This window comes from Salarias fasciatus, chromosome 9, assembly GCF_902148845.1.
Source record: "Salarias fasciatus chromosome 9, fSalaFa1.1, whole genome shotgun sequence".
NCBI classification, from domain to species: Eukaryota; Metazoa; Chordata; class Actinopteri; order Blenniiformes; family Blenniidae; genus Salarias; species Salarias fasciatus.
In genome coordinates this window covers 20,683,587-20,702,420 of record NC_043753.1, presented here as the reverse complement: position 1 = coordinate 20,702,420, position 18,834 = coordinate 20,683,587, and the positions used below count along the sequence as shown (strand labels likewise).

General features: G+C 47.7%; 1 protein-coding gene across 1 annotated transcript; it reads left to right on the top strand.

Annotated features, from left to right (window-relative positions):
- The first annotated feature begins 2,895 nt into the window (after positions 1-2,895).
- LOC115394774 (NACHT, LRR and PYD domains-containing protein 12-like) lies at positions 2,896-14,258 on the top strand. The gene is made up of 8 exons (XM_030100122.1): positions 2,896-4,671; positions 6,247-6,458; positions 7,142-7,312; positions 7,862-8,035; positions 8,388-8,466; positions 8,789-8,795; positions 10,836-11,401; positions 14,199-14,258. The coding sequence occupies exons 1-8, from the start codon at positions 2,896-2,898 to the stop codon at positions 14,256-14,258; spliced, it is 3,045 nt and encodes a 1,014-aa protein (XP_029955982.1).
- Positions 14,259-18,834: the final 4,576 nt, after the last annotated feature.

Here is an 18,834-nt window from a genome sequence, read left to right as displayed (position 1 = left end):
CGTTCAAGAGCTCTGTGAGTACTGACGCTTTTTTACCCGACTGAAACGCTTCAGTCTCTGAACTTGTTTCCTTCTGACTGAAAACTTGAGCTGAAATCAGCTCACTGAAGTATTTAGCCTGCCTTTTCTCCACCATTAAGCAGGAAGTGACAAAGCTCAGCTCATTTAACAGCAGTTAACAGGAGCTGAAAATGAATCTGTTTAAGTTAAAATGGCAGGAAAAGTGTAAAATGTTAGAAACATCGTTAAAAAGATTGAGATTGAAGTTCAAATGTCTTTGGCAAAGTTTAAATTAACTTTAATTTCAGTTGCAGTATTTTAACAACAGTATAGTACTTTTTTCAAATTGACTTTCTCTAATAGTGTATATTATTGCATATTGAAAATATAACAACGTGAAATAGTTTAAACTGAGAAGTCGTGTATGAAGATAAAAATATAGAGAATGAAAACAGAAATGTCAGCAATCATGTTAGAAATGTGAAAAATGGTGACAGTGAGCTGCTGAAGAGCAGCGACAGGGGAGCACTGTTGTTAATAAGCTGTTGAAAAGTAGAAAGTAGAAAAGTTTGATCACTAGGTGTGTAACGAAATGGTCAACTCACGAAACAATATGAAATATGAAACAGGACTCACAATACGAAATAATCATGTTACGAAATATAGATTAAAGAAAATCCCCAACAGCAGGAAGTTAAGCAAAAATCTCATTTTCCTAATAATTTTATTCTTTATGCAGACATACAAAAAAATGCTGCATCACTACAAAATGAATTCTCTTTAAAAAAAAAAAAAAAAACACAAAATCAGTGCAAATACAAACAAAAAATCTCAATAAAAAAGTGCTTTGTTGCTGTAACAAACAGGATGACGACAGCATAACATTCTTATTACCTGTCTTTAGTTCAAAACAAAATGTTTTTTTGAAAAAGCAACAGGGTACACGGTTCTTGTTTAATCTGCAATCTTCTCACTGTACTCTAGTCGTTGACATGGGAGGCCAAAACAGGTCCACACAACCGATTTGTTTAGAGCTGCAACTATTGAGTATTTTTGGAATCGAGTATTTTGTTGATTATTTCTTCGAATAATCCAGTACTCTATATTTTTGGCTCATGTGGTGCGCGTTCCATGCATGCGCACTGATCCACGCATCCTCAGGTAGCTTTTCCATTGCTCCAGACTGTTTATTTGCTCTTTTATTCATAGTAAATGTAGCACATACACTGGCAGTCTATTATTATTTAATATTAGAGTTTATTTAGCCTTTTTTTCTGTTACTGAATCGCGGGGGCAGCGCTCAACAGATTAGATGCTTTCACGTCTGTCGACAGACCTTCTCCTCCCTCCAGACAGACTCTGCTGTCTCTGTCAACCAGTCACAAAATTTGGGCTGCGAGCGGACGTCCGCGGATCGATCCGCCCGCAGCCCAGAGGACAGGAATTCATGACGGGACAGGTGTCAGCACCTGGTCCAGCATCACTTGGATATGTTGGTCAATCACAGCAGTCCGGATGACACACACGCACACCACATCTCTCTCTCTCTCTCTCTCTCTCAAACACACACACACATGCGCGCCCCCCATCGCCACGTGAGGTTAACTAAGCGAAGCCTCCAGGTATAAAATTTGCCTCGTTTATTTTTTGTACTAAAGGTACTCGAGTAATATTTGCAGCCCCAGATTTAGGCTGAATCCCATTTCACCCCTTAGCCCTTCCCCTTGGCCCTTCCCCTTAGCCCTCCGCCTATGAAACGGAGTGCTAAGGGGTAGGGGAGAAAGTCAACCCCTCCGAATTGGGACACCCCTCCGACAATCGCGTACGTCATCAGTAGTCGCCGCTGCCGATGACGTAGGCAGATGCGACAATTATCTGCCGAAGAAGAATGTTTTTCTTACATTTTAAAACTTTATTAAGTGACAAAATACTGACATTTATCAACGTCTTTCGTGGCGGACGCCGCCATCTTGCCGATCTTGGAAGGCTTTCTGAGAAATCTGTCATCCAGTGGCGATGGTGGCGAGGGGCGCTTGTTTTGTTCGCCTGGACCGTGGGGTTAGTTCACTTCCGCATTGGCGGGGGCGCTCGTTTCCCACCCGCGCATTCCAGGCGGGCCGTGTTGAAGAAACCAGTTTATTGAAAATAATCGTCTATCTGTTGTGTTTGGAATGCGCCTGGAATGCGCGGGTGTGGAAACGATCACTCCAGTCAATGCGGAAGTGAATTAACCCCGCCCGCCAGGCATGATCGAGGCTGAAAGAACAAGCGCCCCTCGCCATCGGCCGATACCCCTCCGTTTGGAGTGTGCCTCTCGAGAATCTCCTTTTGGAGGGGTGACTGGCCCTCTTTCTTGGCCCTACCCCTCCGTCATAATGACAATTGGGACACTTCCTACCCCTCCACGTGAACGCGCAAAACGAGGGGTAGGGCCAAGGGGAAGGGCTAAGGGGTGAAATGGGATTCAGCCTTATTTGACGAAGGAGCGTCAGCTCGTGTGTCTTGTGTGCACTTCGTTTTACTGCAGTAGGCAAGGAGTATCAAAAATCATCATTCTCAGTGGTGCGTGGCTCCCTTTCGTGTTTTTTATTTCGTGCAATTATTTCATGCGTCTTTGAATTTCATTTTGTCCTTTTTTTATGACACCCCTATTGATTACACACTGATAAACAGCATCCTGAGGACTCTGCAGACTGTTTCTACAACTGTGTGTAAGGACGAAGCTGATTTACTGCCAGCTGTTTATTTCCATGTGTTGGCATTTAATTCAAAGATTTTTTATTTAATCAGAAGAACCTGAATAAATGCTGCCAGTATAAATGCAGGTTGTTCTGATTGGTTGCAGGTCGACCTCAATAAGAGAGACGGCTGACCTGAAGGCGACAGACTGCAGACATGGACGGGGAAAACATGATGAAGGAAGTTAAAGACAGGCTGAAAAGTCACCTTCGATACAAGTTCACGTGGATAAACGAGGGGACGTCTGACGGCCGCTCTCGACTCGACCACATCTACACCAGGCTCTACATCACTGATCGGGCCTCGAGGTTTGACTTCAGATCACACGAGATACTGGACCACTTCAAAGTCTCAGATCAGACGGGGCAGATTACAGGACACTATGATCAGATCGACTGCCTGGACATTTTTACACCAGGAAGAAAGAGTTTCCAGCTCCCTGTGAGAGACGGACCCATCCGCACAGTGATGACCAAAGGCATTGCTGGCATCGGGAAGACATTCGCTGTTCAGTTCTTCGCTCTGAACTGGGCAGAAGGAAAATCTAACCAGGACATCCATCTGATTTTCCTGCTTCCCTTCAGAGAGCTGAACATGCTGAAACAGGGGGAGTACAGTCTGATGCAGCTTCTCCTGCACTTCTACCCTCAACTGAGCCCACTGGAAAATACCCCACATCTCACCAGCATGCACATCCTGGTCATCCTGGACGGTCTGGATGAGAGCAGATTCCCCCTGGACTTTGATGGAGGTGGAAGAGTGAGTGACATCGATCAAAAATCCACAGTCGACGTGCTGCTGACCAGTCTCATCAGGGGGAGTCTGCTGCCCAACGCGCGGCTCTGGGTTACCTCCCGGCCGGCGGCGGTCAGCCAGGTTCCTGCTCACTATATCGACCAGATGACAGAAGTCCAAGGCTTTACTGATCAAGACAAAGAGATTTACTTTAGAAAGAGATTCAGCGACTCCACAGAAGTCCTGTCTTGTCTCAAAGGTATGGTCAGCTTCTACTTCATGGGACACATCCCCATCTTTTGTTGGATCCTTGCTGAGGTGTTGAAGAATGGAGACGAGAGGAGCCGAACCATCAGAACAATGACGGAGCTTTACATTCACTATTTACTCATTCAAACACGGAGCTCCAAGCAGAAGTATGGAGAGAAGGACTCAAAGAACGAGGCCAAAGAAGGTCTGTCAAGGTCACAGAACGCCGACATGCTTTTAAATCTGTCCAGGCTGGCCTTCGAACAGCTACAGAAAGGAAATATCCTTTTCTACGAGAATGACCTCCAGGAGTGTGGCATCGACGTGGATGAAGCTTCTGTGTTTTGTGGGTTTTGCTCAGAAATCCTGAAGCAGGAACGCGGCCTGTACCAACAGAAGATGTTCAGCTTTGTGCATTTAAGCTTTCAGGAGTTTCTGGCGGCTCTTCACGTGTTCCACTGCTGTGTCACCGATCACGGCACCCTGACGTCTTTCCTCGGTGAGGACGTCACAAACCTGAGCTGGCTGGAGCTGCAGAAGAAGGTGGTGGATAAAGCCCTTCAGAACCAGAAGGGGCAGTTCGACCTTTTTCTCTGTTTCTTCCTCGGATTGTCACTGGAGTCCAATCAGACGATGCTGCAGGCGTTACTACCAGAGACGAAGAGCAGTACAGACACCTCGGAGGAAATGAAGACGTACCTGAGAAGCTTCCACACAGGAAACCTCCCAGCAGAGAGGTGCATGAACCTGCTGCTTTGCAAGTTTGAGCTGAAAGAGGAGCGATTTCAGGAGGACGTCCTCAAGTACCTGAACGCAGGAGCAACATTATCCACTGTCGACTGCGCTGTACTGTCCACCATGCTGCAGATATCTGGAGAGGTGATTGAAGAACTAAACCTGACCAACTGTTTTATTCCATCTGCGGGTGTCCCGAAGCTTCTCCTGAATGTAAAGAACAGCAAGAAGGCTTTGTAAGTATTTCAGATTGAAAGATAATGTTTCACAGCAGAGCATCATGTGTTTGGTCTGGGAGTGGATGACAGTCATCCCAGGAGGACTGGAGGAAGTTACAGGAGACACTGATGTCTGGACTTCTCTGTTCTTTATGTGAGATGTGATGCATCACAAGACAGTTCCAAATGTCAACTAATGTGACAAATGAAATTAGAGGATGTCAAATCAGAGGTGTTCCGGCATTTTGGCTTTCTGAGGTCAAAAACTGAAAACTGTGAGAAAATATGAGACAACATCTAAACAATCGGCAAATATCCCAATTCGCCTTTGATTGTTTATCGAACAGATTTTCTTCATAGTTTAATTTGTGTTAGATTTGTTTTAAAATTAGGTAAATTTGATTTTTTGTTGAGACATACAGTATGATCTGAGTCATCCTTTATTGGAGTCACGGCAGCTTCTTTGATATTCATCCTAAAGCACCCATATGAACGCTGCGGTTTGTTCTGGTTTCGCTCTGATTTCAGACTGAAAGATGGACACTTGTATTCTGACGACCTGGCCTCCCTCTCCGCCCTTCAGTCAGCAGACTCACACCTGCGAGACCTCAGTGTCGAGTGTTTTTCTCATGACTTCACTGATAACCATCGCAAGCTCTTTGCTGCACTGGATAGTCCAGACTGTAAACTGGAGAGTCTGAGGTGTGTGTCATGAATTCTTACCGCTGAATTCAATTATTCTTCTAATATTTTTTTTTAATGAACTTGCTGAGGTTAAATGCCATCTGTGTTGCACCCCGTACCTCTGCGGCCAGATGGGGGTGCTCACGGCCTGTTTTGTCCTTTGTTCATCTCCTGGCTGTTCTTCATGTTCTCCTGCCTGGTCACCTGCCTCGTTATCACCCTAGTGTGCTTCACCTGTGTCTGTCCTATTTAACCCTGCTTCCCTTGCTTGCCCCTGTCGGTTCCTTGTGGGTCTGTCTGTGTGTTCTGTCTGTTTTCTTCACCTGCATTAGCTCTGCTTGTTCCTGTGTTCCTGGAAATAAAGGAGTTTTGATCCACCTGTGCTGCCTGCACTTGGGTCCTTCGATCCCTGCACCGTGACAATCCGGGGCCTTTCTGTGTGGAGTTTGCATGTTCTCCCCATATGTGCGTAGATTCCCTTCGGGTTCTCCTTCTTCCTCCTACAATCCAAAAACATGTATGTGAGGTAAATTGGTGACCCTAAATTGCCCCTATAGGTGTGAATGTGAGTGTGGCTGTCTGTCCCTTTGTGATGGACTGGTGAACTGTCCAGGGTGGGCCCTGTCCTCGTCCTGAGGAACTGGAATTCTCTCCAGCACCCCACGACCCTCAACAGGATAAACAAATGAGTAACTGAATTGTTCAGTTTTTGATGCTGTGTTACATGCAAGGATGTTTCATACAGTTCATACAATTTTATTGACAGCTTATTGTGATTTTTTTAAATATATTTTTTTTTCTTTTTTGTGTGTGTTCATTTTTTAACAGATTGACCGGGTTCTCTCTGAATTTTCTGTCTTGCCATGCGCTGTTCTCCGTCCTCCAGTCCAAACAATCCCCTCTGAGAGTTCTGGACCTGAATAACTGCAGATACAGTTATCAGAATGAAGCAGACAATCCTGTGGCACATTCCGAGGACAACCTTTCTGAAAAGCCCAAGACAATGGAAAGCCGTGAGGACATCGATGACGAGTTAACCCTGCTCACTCTTATTCCCACTGCCTTGATCGGTCCAGTCTGTGAACTGGAGGAATTCAGGTATTTGGAGACAAGATCACTTTCACATGTGACCTTCAATGAACACTGATTCCAGCAGTCACTCAGTCTGCTCCACTGGAACACAATCAGCTTCTGTTTTTAGGACGAACCAGATGAGATTTTGAACAGGCTGACCGGCAGCAGGTTAATATGACACTCGCTGAGAATCACTGAGAGCACAGAGCAGGTTCTGAGTGAGTGTAATGTGAAAGGAGCCACACTGGAGGGTGCGCCAACTGCTGCCGTAATCTTAAAAGGCTTCTGTAGACCAAGGAGCACTGCTTCGTTGGTAGTTCTGGGGCCATTATCTGTTTGCTTTGTTTAACAGTTCTGCAGAAGAACCAATTAAGTTAATATATAATCTGACAAAGCAGGAAGTGGCGCAGCAGAAAGAACAGTGGTTTTTATCAACAGGAACAAAAACAAACATGACACGCTCCCTACAATCATGATCAGTCGTCATGGAAACATGACTCCAAACGTTGTCATGTTCTGTCTTTTCTCTGTCTCCATGTTCAGCTGTTTGTGTGAGTGTGTGAGATGGTGTTGTTCTGTAGCGTTCAAACAGTGGGATGGTGAGGTGGGAGTTTTCCGACAGTCTGAGATGATGCTGCTGGATTTCTTAGTGTTTCTGCTCTGCTGTCCTGTGAAAACATGGGTTCAGCTCTGTGTCCTGGTTGCAGGATGCCCGGCTGCTGCCTGAGAAGTAGATGCTGTCAGGTGTTTGCCTCGACTCTCTGCTCCGACTCCCAGCTGAAGGAGCTCGACCTGAGTGGAAACCCGCTGCAGGATTTAGGAGCTCAGCTGCTCTCTGCTGGACTCGGAAGTTCAAAATGTAAACTGCAGGTCCTCAGGTACACACACACACACACACACACACACACACACACACACACACACACACAAACACACACACACACACACACACACACACACACACACACACACACACACACACACACACACACACACAGTCTTGTATTTCTATCCTTGTGGGGACCTTCCATTGACTCCCATTCATGTCTAGCCCCTAACCCTGACCCTTACCCTAACCCTAACCCACACCACAACAAAGCCTAACCCTAAAGAAATGTTTTTGCACTTTTACTTTTTTCAGTAACAACAACATGGTCAAGAAAACACTGTTTCTCCTACTTAGGACCGGAAAAAGGTCCCCACAAGGCACGTAGTTTCACGTTTTGCTATCCTTGTGGGGACATTTGGCCCCAACAAGGATAGAAATACGAGAACACACACACACACACACACACACACACACACACACACACACACACACACACAGAAAATAGTCTCAGCCATTGAACAGATTTATAGACGCCATTGATAAAATATGGGAGCTTCAGGGCATCTGGAACAGCCCCGATAAGTCCTGTTCTCTGCAGGTTGTCCAGTTGTGGCATCACGGAGGAGGGCTGCACCTCTCTGGCCTCAGCTTTGGAATCCAACCCTTCACATCTGAGAGAACTGGACCTGAGCTACAACTACCCAGGAGAGCTGGGGGTGAGGCTGCTCTCCGAGAGGCTGCAGAACCCCGAATGCAGCCTGGAGAAACTCAAGTAGGTGTACTGAGCAGCACTGTCACACGACAGATTTATTATACCGTCCCATAGTGAACAACAAGAGCCTTCTGAATCTCCATCAGACAGACTGAGGAGTGAAGAGTTCACATTTTTCCTGCCTGTAGTTCCTGTGTGTGAATGCAGGACACACACATGTCCACTGAGATCACATTGTTCAAGGAGGAACATTTAGTCAGACCACAGTTGATGTCTGGGAGCTCAGAACCACCAACAAAAGCATAAAACCTCAAGAAGTACAGAAAAAAAACTTGAAAACATGACAATGTGTTTCAAACAGCAGGAAGACTGTGAAGAGTGCTGCTCCTCACTCTGTGCTCCTCTTCCTCAGTGTGGACCATAACGAAGAGCACTGGGTGAACACACAGCTTCTCGCTCAGTGTAAGTACCACTGCATGTCTGCCATGACAGTAAAACCCAGGGAAAATTGAATGAGTCTCGGTCATCTGTGTGAGTTTTCTATCTTTCATATTTTCCTGTGAGTAAGAAGCGGAGAGAGGCAGGGAAAGGTTAAGTTCAGAGGCAAGAAGACAGCAGACGGAGGACAGAGTGAGAAAGGAAGAGGACAGAATAGATGAGAGACTGAAGATGTGAGAGAGAGGACTGAGAGGTTTGTGAAAAATTGGAAGACAAAGGAGCATGGAGGACAAAATGGAAAAATACTCCGGGGCCTTCATTTATCAAATGTGTGCACAGTTTTGTGTGCCACTGGGTGTGTATGAGCATTTCCAGGCAAATTGTGGGATTCATCAACTTGGATTTGTGCTTTGGGAAATGAAATTTGACACAGAACTCAGACCAGGCATACAAACCTGTTTATAAGAATCAAACATGCATACAAACAAACTCTAGTGGTAGAATGGTTAAATTACAAATAGAAAGCATGAAGAAAGTCACGGCAGGTGTAAACGCAGCATGTGTTCTCTGTTTGCTTCGACAGCTGATTAAAATGTTTGTTAAATACTCACAGAATTTTTTAGGAACAACGCGCTCTGTAGAGAAGAAGTTTTTAAAATCTCTTCACAGAGTGGCTTCTCAATAGGGAAATACAGTGATTGGTTTATTTATTTTTCCTTTGGAGAATTCTACCAGGTCCTGTGAGTTCAGTGAAGCACCGACAAAAGCCTTGTCAGAGTAAGGACTGAGATGACAACTGTTAGTCCAGTGGCAGGATCACGTCGTGAGGAAAACCAAGGATCGATTCACAACTCGGAATTTTTCTTTTGGAAAAAATAAAGAAATAATGAATTTATGTCGCAATTTATTGGAACTCTCTGGAAACCAGAGACGAGGACAAAAAGCCACCCCTGAGCTCGTTCAGCTCCTGTTCACTTTACGATTTCTGACAGCACTTTAACGGCAGACTATCTTTTTTCCCTCTGGCGACCTCATCAGGCACAATTTCTCTCATTGTTTGTTTTCCCAACATTCAAAGAACATTTTCTGGCTTGCTTCAACCTGCTGAGAAGTGTTTCAGTTTGAGAAAAGTGAGTCTTTTTTTTTACTGTCTTTGCCATGACTATGAAAGGTAAAGAAAAAATAAATACGAAGAGGGGTGTTGTTTCCATCTATGGTTAATTTGAGGTGTTTGTAAATGTGAATGACTCTTAGAAATGTTTCAATTCATCAACACGTCTACTTACCAGTGTGCATATTGAACGCTTTATGAATACTAATTTGTTTTGTATATTCACACATTCTTAATTTAATTAGTCTGACAGAATTTAGATCCTCTTCTGAGCAGAGTGCTGTGAAGAGGCTTGAAACCGGACTGAAACAATTCACAGGCATTGGCCAGTTTAAAAAATTCTCTTGGTTGGTTAAAGTCAGCGTTCTCCAAAAGCTTGGAAACCTGCGCTCCTTGTTTCACTCCAACCTTTAGAACTCTCATTTGATTGACTCAGGAACCAGGAAGCACTGCCCACTCTTTTTTGTTTTTATTTTTTGCTGCCCGTTGAAGTTGCTTGACTCAGGACCTCCCAGTCTGACAGAGATAAACTTAAAAACTTGACCAAGACATTGTTGATGGAGAAGACGGATTGTTCAGAAGGAATGTTTCTTCCCTACCGGACGTCAAATGGAAACGTTTATAATTACGTATATAGTTCAAACAGTTCTAATCATAGAACAAATCAAAGTTTAGTGAAAAGATTATGACAGAGCATGAAATGAGAGGAGAAATCTCCCTGGTTTAGATTTTCAGTTTCAGAAGATTCTGCATCCTGTGCTGCTTGGATGTCATTTAACACAAAAACAGCAAATGCAGTTTTTATCACAGAAGGATTTCAAGCATGGGAAGTCACAGGCTGTCAGGACTCACACACAGACACTTACACAGAAGTCACTTCTGTTTGAAAAAAATGCTTCCGTGTGCTCTTCATTTTCATCTTTGTAGCTAATGTGCAGGGGGATAATGAGTGGTGGACTTCAGTATTTCTGAAACTCTGGGTGCGGCCCTGAGTTCATGAGATTTACAAATCATTTCTTTCTCTTTTCATTTCTTTTAATGCTACTCTTTAGAAATTGTGGTTGCTTGTTGCCCTGAGATAGTTCTATCAGAGTACTGATGAACTGGGAGTCCTTGAAACAGTTTGTGTTTAGGTGAAGAATCAGAATTAGGAGATGATTTAATCCACAGAAGAGCTGGAAGATCTGAAGGTTCTGTCAGGAAAACTTCCTGCAGGACTCCTTCCAAATGTCTCTGCAGGCTGAAGGAGAAGCAGTGGCGCTCTTGTTGGTGCAGAAGCTGTTCTCACTGAAAACTCTGTTTCTTTGCCAGTCACCTGTGATCTGTCATTGGACCCGAACACGGTGCACAAATCCCTCATCCTGTCCGACTGCGGCAGGACGGTGAGCCGTACCAAGGAGAAGCAGCCGTACCCTGATCATCCGGAGAGGTTCAGCACAAACCCTCAGCTGCTGTGCAGGGAGGCTCTGACCGGGCGCTGCTACTGGGAGGTGGAGTGGAACGGGCGCACGAGGGTCGGCGTGGCCTATAAAAGTATACCGAGGAAGGAACGGCTGAAGTCGAGTTTTAAACACAGCGACAAGTCCTGGTGTCATGTCAGCACCTTATTAGAAGGTTTCTACTTTAAACACAACAACAAGAGCACGTACATACCAGCTTCTCAGGGGCACACCAAAGCATTCAGGTCCAGAGTCAGGAGACTGGGACTGTTTCTGGACTGGCCGGCCGGCACGCTGTCTTTCTATCAGCTGTCAGGAGAAACCAAAACTCTCATTCATACCTTCCACACCACCTTCACGGAGCCCCTATACCCAGCATTCCTTGTGGATGCTGGGACCTTGACTCTGTGCAGTGTGGGGACGCCGACCGTGGACAAGGTGAGTCTTCAGTTATTTCAAACATCAAATCAAAATACAAATACAGCCGAGAGAAAACATGGCGGAGGTGTGTGGGAATGAGATTCAAAGCATGAAAATAGAGAAAAGCACAAAAAAAAATCAACAACAAAAGGAGTAATGATGTGTTAGTCTTCGTTGTCATGGACCTCTGTTTGTGATCTTACAGTCATTCGGCTCAGTGTTTATTTAATATTCTGTTATAGAAGAATTATATTTATGAATTCTGATGTGTTTTTTAGTTAAAGCATGGACAGCTTGCTGCAGTTATTTTGTGATTTTTTTCTAGAGTTCCATTTATTAGTTTTGAGCATCTTTACAGAGAGACTTTCCTACAGCCTCCTATGTAAGGGAGAGTGTGTGTTTATGTACATGTGTGCACACTGATATGTGTTTTCGTGTGTCAATTTTGCATGTATTAATTTTGTCCTGCAGTGTTTTCTTGCTGTTTTGAGTAACTTAAGTGGTAAAAGTAGCTATTTTCACAACGGTTTTTCTCTGTAATTAAGGGGGCTGTATCATGCAAAATTCACTTTTTGTATGTTTTAACTTTCTTGTATAGTTATGTTCTCATCAAAAACACCCCCAAAGTGTTTTTTTTTTTTCCCTTCGTGCCTGTGTGTTTGAGCTTTCCTTGTTTTTCTGCTGCTCAGAGAGGTAGCCCTAACCTTGCTTGGCAGATGGGCCTGCCTGACTCAGTTCCTAAATCCGTGGCGTACATATGAAACTGTCCATCTGGCGTGTCAGGTTAAGGCAGCCCCTCCCGTACCGAGAAGATGGCTCCCCTGAGGGAGTCCAAAGTCCACAGGGGGAGAGGCCGGATTTTCAGTGAAACGGAGCATTTTCTCTTCCGGGTTTCAGAATTGGCCCCAGAAAATATTTTATTTCACACAAAATGACTTTTACTTAGCGCCAAAAATAAACTATTACCATGTTAATGCCTATACTAGGGTTTGGAATAGCTGAAAAAGCATGATACAGCCCCTGTAAATTGTCAGGATTCTGTTAAGGCAGGCAGAGCGCTGTCTCAGGCTGTGTCCACACTGTTCCCTATATAGGGCACTACATCGAGAAGACGCCATTTGTCGGGCTGTCCGAATGTCCAGATAGAAAAAAAGGGCACTAGAAATGTCTCACAATGCATCTCGAAAAGTAGTGAGCATCAATGTTCCCTAGATGGCTCATGCATGGCGAATCTATGTATGTATGAATGTATGAATTGAATTTCTTCAATGATTAGAAAGATGACAAGGAAAGTAAAATGCAGAATAAGAGCACATTCAAAAAAATATTACAAATGAATTTTGTGTCGTGGAATTACGTCTTCGTGAACCGGTGTGTCTGGTTACCATGGTACCGGCCGGGGGTCACGTGATCAGTGCTGAGGAAAAAAGTAGGAAGCTGCGTGTCCGAATCGCCAATGGATTCAGGGCACTATAAAGTCCACTATGTAGTCCAGCACTATACAGCGATTGAGGGGTTAGGGCATAGTGTGGACATCTGGACACAGCCCCAGTCTCATGGGTCCTGCTGATTGCTGATGGCATTCACCAGGGGACTGCAGCTCTGCCTGCCTGCATTAACCTCTCCCTGCCAACTTCCTCTTCCTCAGGCATCTTTGCTGCTGCAGAGGGATTCTGCTGCTCTGTCAGGCCAGAAAGTAGATTTTACGCCTTGTGGTACTTCTACTCGTCTCGTCGTGCCTCGCCACGCCTCACCACTCCTTGCCATGGCTTCCCAAGACCTACATTCTGCTCCCTCCACCTGCTGTCCATACTCAGACGGACTCCAGCACGTAAGCTTCATCACCTTCTAAATGCTGTCGGTCGTTTCAGAGCTGGCCTTGTTACGGGGCACGGATCTGAGGCTCAAGTGCGGGAAAGCAAGCAGAGGCAGGTTGCAGGTTAGGATGACGTTTATTTACAGAGATCTTGAGAGTAGCAGTTCCACTCCAACAGGAGTAATCCAACTGAAGAGCTTCAGAGTTTGCAGTGGAGCAGCAGAGGGGAGGAAGGTCCCCACAAGGCATTGAGCGGCGCGGTGGGCAGTCAGGGTGGGTCTTGGAAGCGGTCTGGAGAGGCTGGCTGAGATGTGGTGAAAAGACAGTCCGGCATCGAGTGGCACCAACCGCCAGGTTAAATAGGGGAAGACCAGGTGTAGGTAATCAGGCCACTCTGCCACAGGTGAGGCTCATCAGCTGATTGCACTGGCCCAGCCACTCCTGCCCACACGCACGAGACACACGCCCACCTGAGGAACAGAAAGGAGCAGAACAGAGCAATGCTGCTCCTACGTGATGGTCGAGGCGGAGGACATGACAGCACCTCACCCTCTACGTGCGCCACCTGGCGCACGACCCAGGCAACCCGGGTTCTGGCGGTGGAAGTCGCGGATCAGAGCAGGATCCAAAATGCGACTGCGGGGAACCCAAGAGCGCTCCTCTGGGCCATAGCCCTCCCAGTCAACTAGATACTGGAGACCCCGCCCCTGGCGACGTATGTCCATCAAGTGTCCAACAGTGTAGACCAAGCCACCATCCTAGGCGGCGGAGGGGGGGCGGGCAGGGGGGGCCAGTCCACACTCCCGTACAGGCTTCAGCTGCGACACATGAAAAGTAGGATGAATCCGCATTGAGGCAGGCAGTTTGAGACGCGCAGCACTGGGGTTGATGATGTGTTCAATCTCGAAGGGTCCAACAAAACAAGGCGCGAGCTTCCGTGATTCCACCTTCAGAGGAAGGTCCCCAGCCTTAAGCCAAACCTTCTGTCCGGGCACATAGCTGGGAGCCACCGAGCGTCTCACGTTGGCCTGCCTCTGCATCCTGCATGAAGACCGGTGAAGCGCAGCCCGAGCCCGTCTCCAGATCCGCTTGCATGTCCTGATGAAATGCTGGACTGAAGGTACCGCCAACTCCAGTTCCTGGGACGGGAATAGTGGGGGTTGGTACCCCAGGGAACACTGGAAGGGAGACAATCCAGAGGATGAGTTGAGAAGGGAGTTGTGGGCATACTCAACCCATGGCAAAAAGTCGCTCCAGGCAGTGGGGTTCTCGGAAGTGGCACACCGAAGGAAGGTCTCCATCTCCTGGTTCAGCCGTTCAGTCTGCCCATTGGACTGTGGGTGGAAACCAGAGGACAAGCTCACCTTGGCTCCAAGAGCTGTGCAAAAAGCCTTCCAGACCTCAGAGATGAACTGGGGACCCCGATCTGACACAATGTCTGCTGGAATGCCGTGGAGCCGAAAAACCTCAGAAACCAACAAATCCGCCGTTTCTCTGGCGGTGGGAAGCTTAACAAGGGCGACAAAGTGTGCAGCTTTAGAGAATCGGTCTACTATGGTAAGGATGGCAGTCTTACCATTGGATGGTGGCAGGCCAGTGACAAAATCCACAGCAATGTGGGACCAAGGGCGACCAGGAATCGGCAGAGGTTGAAGGAGCCCTGGGCTGGCTTGGTTGGAGGTTTTGTTGCGGGCACAAATAGTGCAGGCTGCAATGAACTCCCAGGTGTCGTTAATCATTCTGGGCCACCAGAACCTTTGGCGGAGGACCTCCAGGGTGCCGGAGACACCGGGGTGACAGAAGATACGGGACGAGTGGGCCCACTGGAGGACCTGGGAGCAGACAGAGTCGGGAACGAACAGGGTGCCAGGAGGACCATTTCCTGGGTCTGGGTGCTGGTTTAAGGCGTCGCGGACCTGACCCTCAATCTCCCAGGTGAGAGAAGCCAGGGTGCAGGTCTTGGGGAGGATCGAGACACGCTCATCAGATGGTTCCTCCACGGAAAACTGTCGTGACAAAGCATCAGGCTTAACATTACGGGAACCAGGTCGATAAGTCAGGGTGAATCGGAAACGCCCAAAAAACAAGGTCCACCGGGCTTGGCGAGAATTTAGTCTCTTGACTGAAAGGATATATTCCAGATTCTTGTGGTCAGTCCACACAATGAAGCTCCCTCCAGCCAGTGTCTCCACTCCTCCAGGGCCAGCTTAACAGCTAGGAGCTCCCGATTGCCAATGTCATAGTTCTGCTCTGCCAGGGACAGGCGATGCGAGAAGACGGCACAGGGGTGGAGCTTGTTGTCGGAGGGGGATCGTTGGGATAGGACTGCCCCTACCCCAGAGTCGGAGGCATCCACCTCTACCACAAACTGGAGGTTTGGATCAGGATGGGAGCGGACGTGAACCGATTCTTGAGGTCTTGAAATGCCTGGGAAGCCACAGCTGTCCACATGAAAGGGCGAGAAGTGGAGGTGAGAGCAGTGAGTGGCGCAGCAATCTTGCTATAATCCCTGATGAATCTCCGGTAGAAGTTAGCAAACCCGAGAAAGCGCTGGAGCCGTTTCCGATTCTCGGGCTGCAGCCAGTTCTGCACAGCTGACAGCTTCACAGGGTCCATTGTCATCTCCCCCTGTGAAATGATGTAACCGAGAAACGACACCGTGTGTTGATGGAACTCACACTTTTCGGCCTTGATGTACAGCTGGTTCTTTTGGAGCCACTCCAACACCTGGCGCACATGCTGGGTATGCTCCCCTGAGCTGCGGGAGTAGATGAGAATGTCATCTATGTAAACAAACACAAACCGGTCAATCATATCTCTTAGAATGTCGTTCATTAGGTTCTGAAACACGGCGGGGGCATTGGTGAGTCCAAAAGGCATCACCAGGTACTCAAAATGGCCCAGGTGTGTGTTGAAGGCTGTCTTCCACTCGTCCCCTTCACGGATGCGCACCAAGTGGTAGGCGTTCCGTAAATCCAGCTTGGTGAAGATGGTAGCTCTGTGGAGAGGAGAGAAGGCGAACTAAGTAGTGGAAGGGGGTACCTGTTCTTGATGGTGATGTCATTAAGGCCCCGGAAATCAATGCATGAGAGAGGTCAACTGGCTTAGGTGGAGACAGTTTGGGGGGTTCAGAGGGAGTCAGAGCAGAATGCAGACAGTTATTCAGACAGTGGGGGCTCCATGATTCGATCTCCATTTTCAACCAGTCAATCCGGGGATTGTGACTTTGTAACCAAGGGAAGCCCAGAACCAATGGAGAACGAGAGTTTCGGATCAAATGGAAAGAGATTGTCTCCTGGTGGTTCCCAGCCAGCACCAGAGACACAGGCACAGTCTTGTGACTTACATGAGCCAAGTGGAACCCATTGAGGTATCTGGCCTCCAAACGGGAGGGCAGTGGGACCAAGGGGATCTTAAGCTGGGTGGCCAACTGGTAGTCCATCAGGTTCTCCTCGGCTCCAGAATCCACCAAAGCAGCAACAGACAAGGACTGGGACTGAAAACAGAGGCAGAAAGTTGTAGACGTTGAGGGTTCTCTGTAATGACCTGGCTCACCAGTATTCCCTCAGCTGCTGGGGAGCCCGTCCTTTTGCTGGGCGTGCAAGGCAGCCAGCAATGTAATGGCCTGCATGGCCATAGTAGAGGCAGACATTGGCGGCGTGACGACGGCCCCGCTCCTCTGGGGTGAGTCGAGCTCGGCCAATCTTCATAGGTTCCGGGTCTGAAAGAGAAGATCGCAGATTAACAGGTTCAGACTGAGTCGAAACGGGGGGGTGAGGCTGGAGGGAGTGTTCCCGCCGCCGCTTGTGGATCCGGTTGTCGATCTGGATTGCGAGTGAAATGAGGTGGTCTAGATCAGGAGAAGGGTCCCATCTCGCCAGCTCATCCTTGAGTGAATCTGTAGTCCACGGTAGAAAACTCTCTGGAGAGCCTGATCATTCCACCCACACTCAGCAGCCAAAATCCGGAATTCAATGCGAACTCAGCCACACTTCGGGAACCCTGGCGAATTATGGCGAGTCTGTCTCCTGCCTCCGTTCCTCTTACTGGGTGGTCAAAAATCTTCATCTCCAGGGTGAACGCTTGGTAAGTCTGACAAACAGGAGACCGATTCTCCCAGACAGTGGTTCCCCAGGCTCTAGCTGACCCCTTTAGGAGCCCAATCAAATAGCAGATGCGGGCCCGGTCAGTAGGGTAGGAAAGAGGCTGGAGCTCAAACACCAGGCCTACCTGGGTGAGAAAAGCCTGACATGAACCAGGTTCTCCGTCGTATCTCTCAGGAGCTGGGGCAGAGGGCTCTCGCATTGCCATGGCCAGAGGAACATTAGCATGACCGCTAGGTGGAGTTTGGTCAGGAATGGGGGCAGCTCCAGATTGCTGAGGGGAGAGGCTGGTGACCTGGGAAATTAGCTTAGAAACCTGGTCAAAAATTGCCCGGTTACTCTCAATCAGGTTCTGGAGGAGTTTTTCGTGTTGTTCCAACCTGGCCTCCTGGTTAACGATGGCCTGCTGGATCGGAGGGACGTCATCAGGGCTGGGCTTGCGATCCGCTGAGCTCATCGTGGCCGGACTGTACTGTTACGGGGCACAGATCTGAGGCTCAAGTGCGGGAAAGCAAGCAGAGGCAGGTTGCAGGTTAGGATGACGTTTATTTACAGAGATCTTGAGAGTAGCAGTTCCACTCCAACAGGAGTAATCCAACTGAAGAGCTTCAGAGTTTGCAGTGGAGCAGCAGAGGGGAGGAAGGTCCCCACAAGGCGTCGAGCGGAGCGGTGGGCGGTCAGGGTGGGTCTTGGAAGCGGTCTGGAGAGGCTGGCTGAGATATGGCGAAAAGATAGTCCGGCATCGAGTGGCACCAAAAGCCAGGTTAAATAGGGGAAGACCAGGTGTAGGCAATCAGGCCACTCTGCCACAGGTGAGGCTCATCAGCTGATTGCACTGGCCCAGCCACTCCTGCCCACACGCACCAAGACACACGCCCACCTGAGGAACAGAAAGGGAGGGGAAAGGAGGAGAACAGAGCAATGCTGCTCCTACGTGATGGCCGAGGTGGAGGACATGACAGGCCTGCGTGCTCGAGTTTCCCCCTTCACCTACGGGCTCAGGAGACTTCCCGGTCGGAACTGGTCTGAGCGAACTTGCGATGCTGTCGCCAGACATCAGCCATCTTTGACCACCTTTGTTCCCAGTGCAACAGTTAAAATGTCAACCCAGGTCTGGTCTCTCTGCATCTGGTCTAACGGACAAATGGTGCTCTTAAGTGGGGCCTACATTTCCATGATAACGGGATATGGGACCATCAAAGTCAGGTGGTGACAGAACAGAAACTTTTTTGCCCTCATGCAGCATGGATTTACAGACTGTTTAAGGTTCCTCGCAATGAGACAGCTTTGAAAACTGTGCACACATCCTGTATTATTGACAACTGAGTGTTTTTAAAATCTTTGTCGCTCAACAGATGACTGGAGCTTGGTTAGATTAGACTTGTGGAATATGTGAAGTCCCAGACCATCGTGATTGTTTTCACGCCACATTCAGACACTCTGAGACCACTTGTACAGGCTGAGACACCTCCACCACACTAAAAATCCATTCACCTGTAATAGAGAGGAGTGTCTTCTTTGGTCCTTGTGTT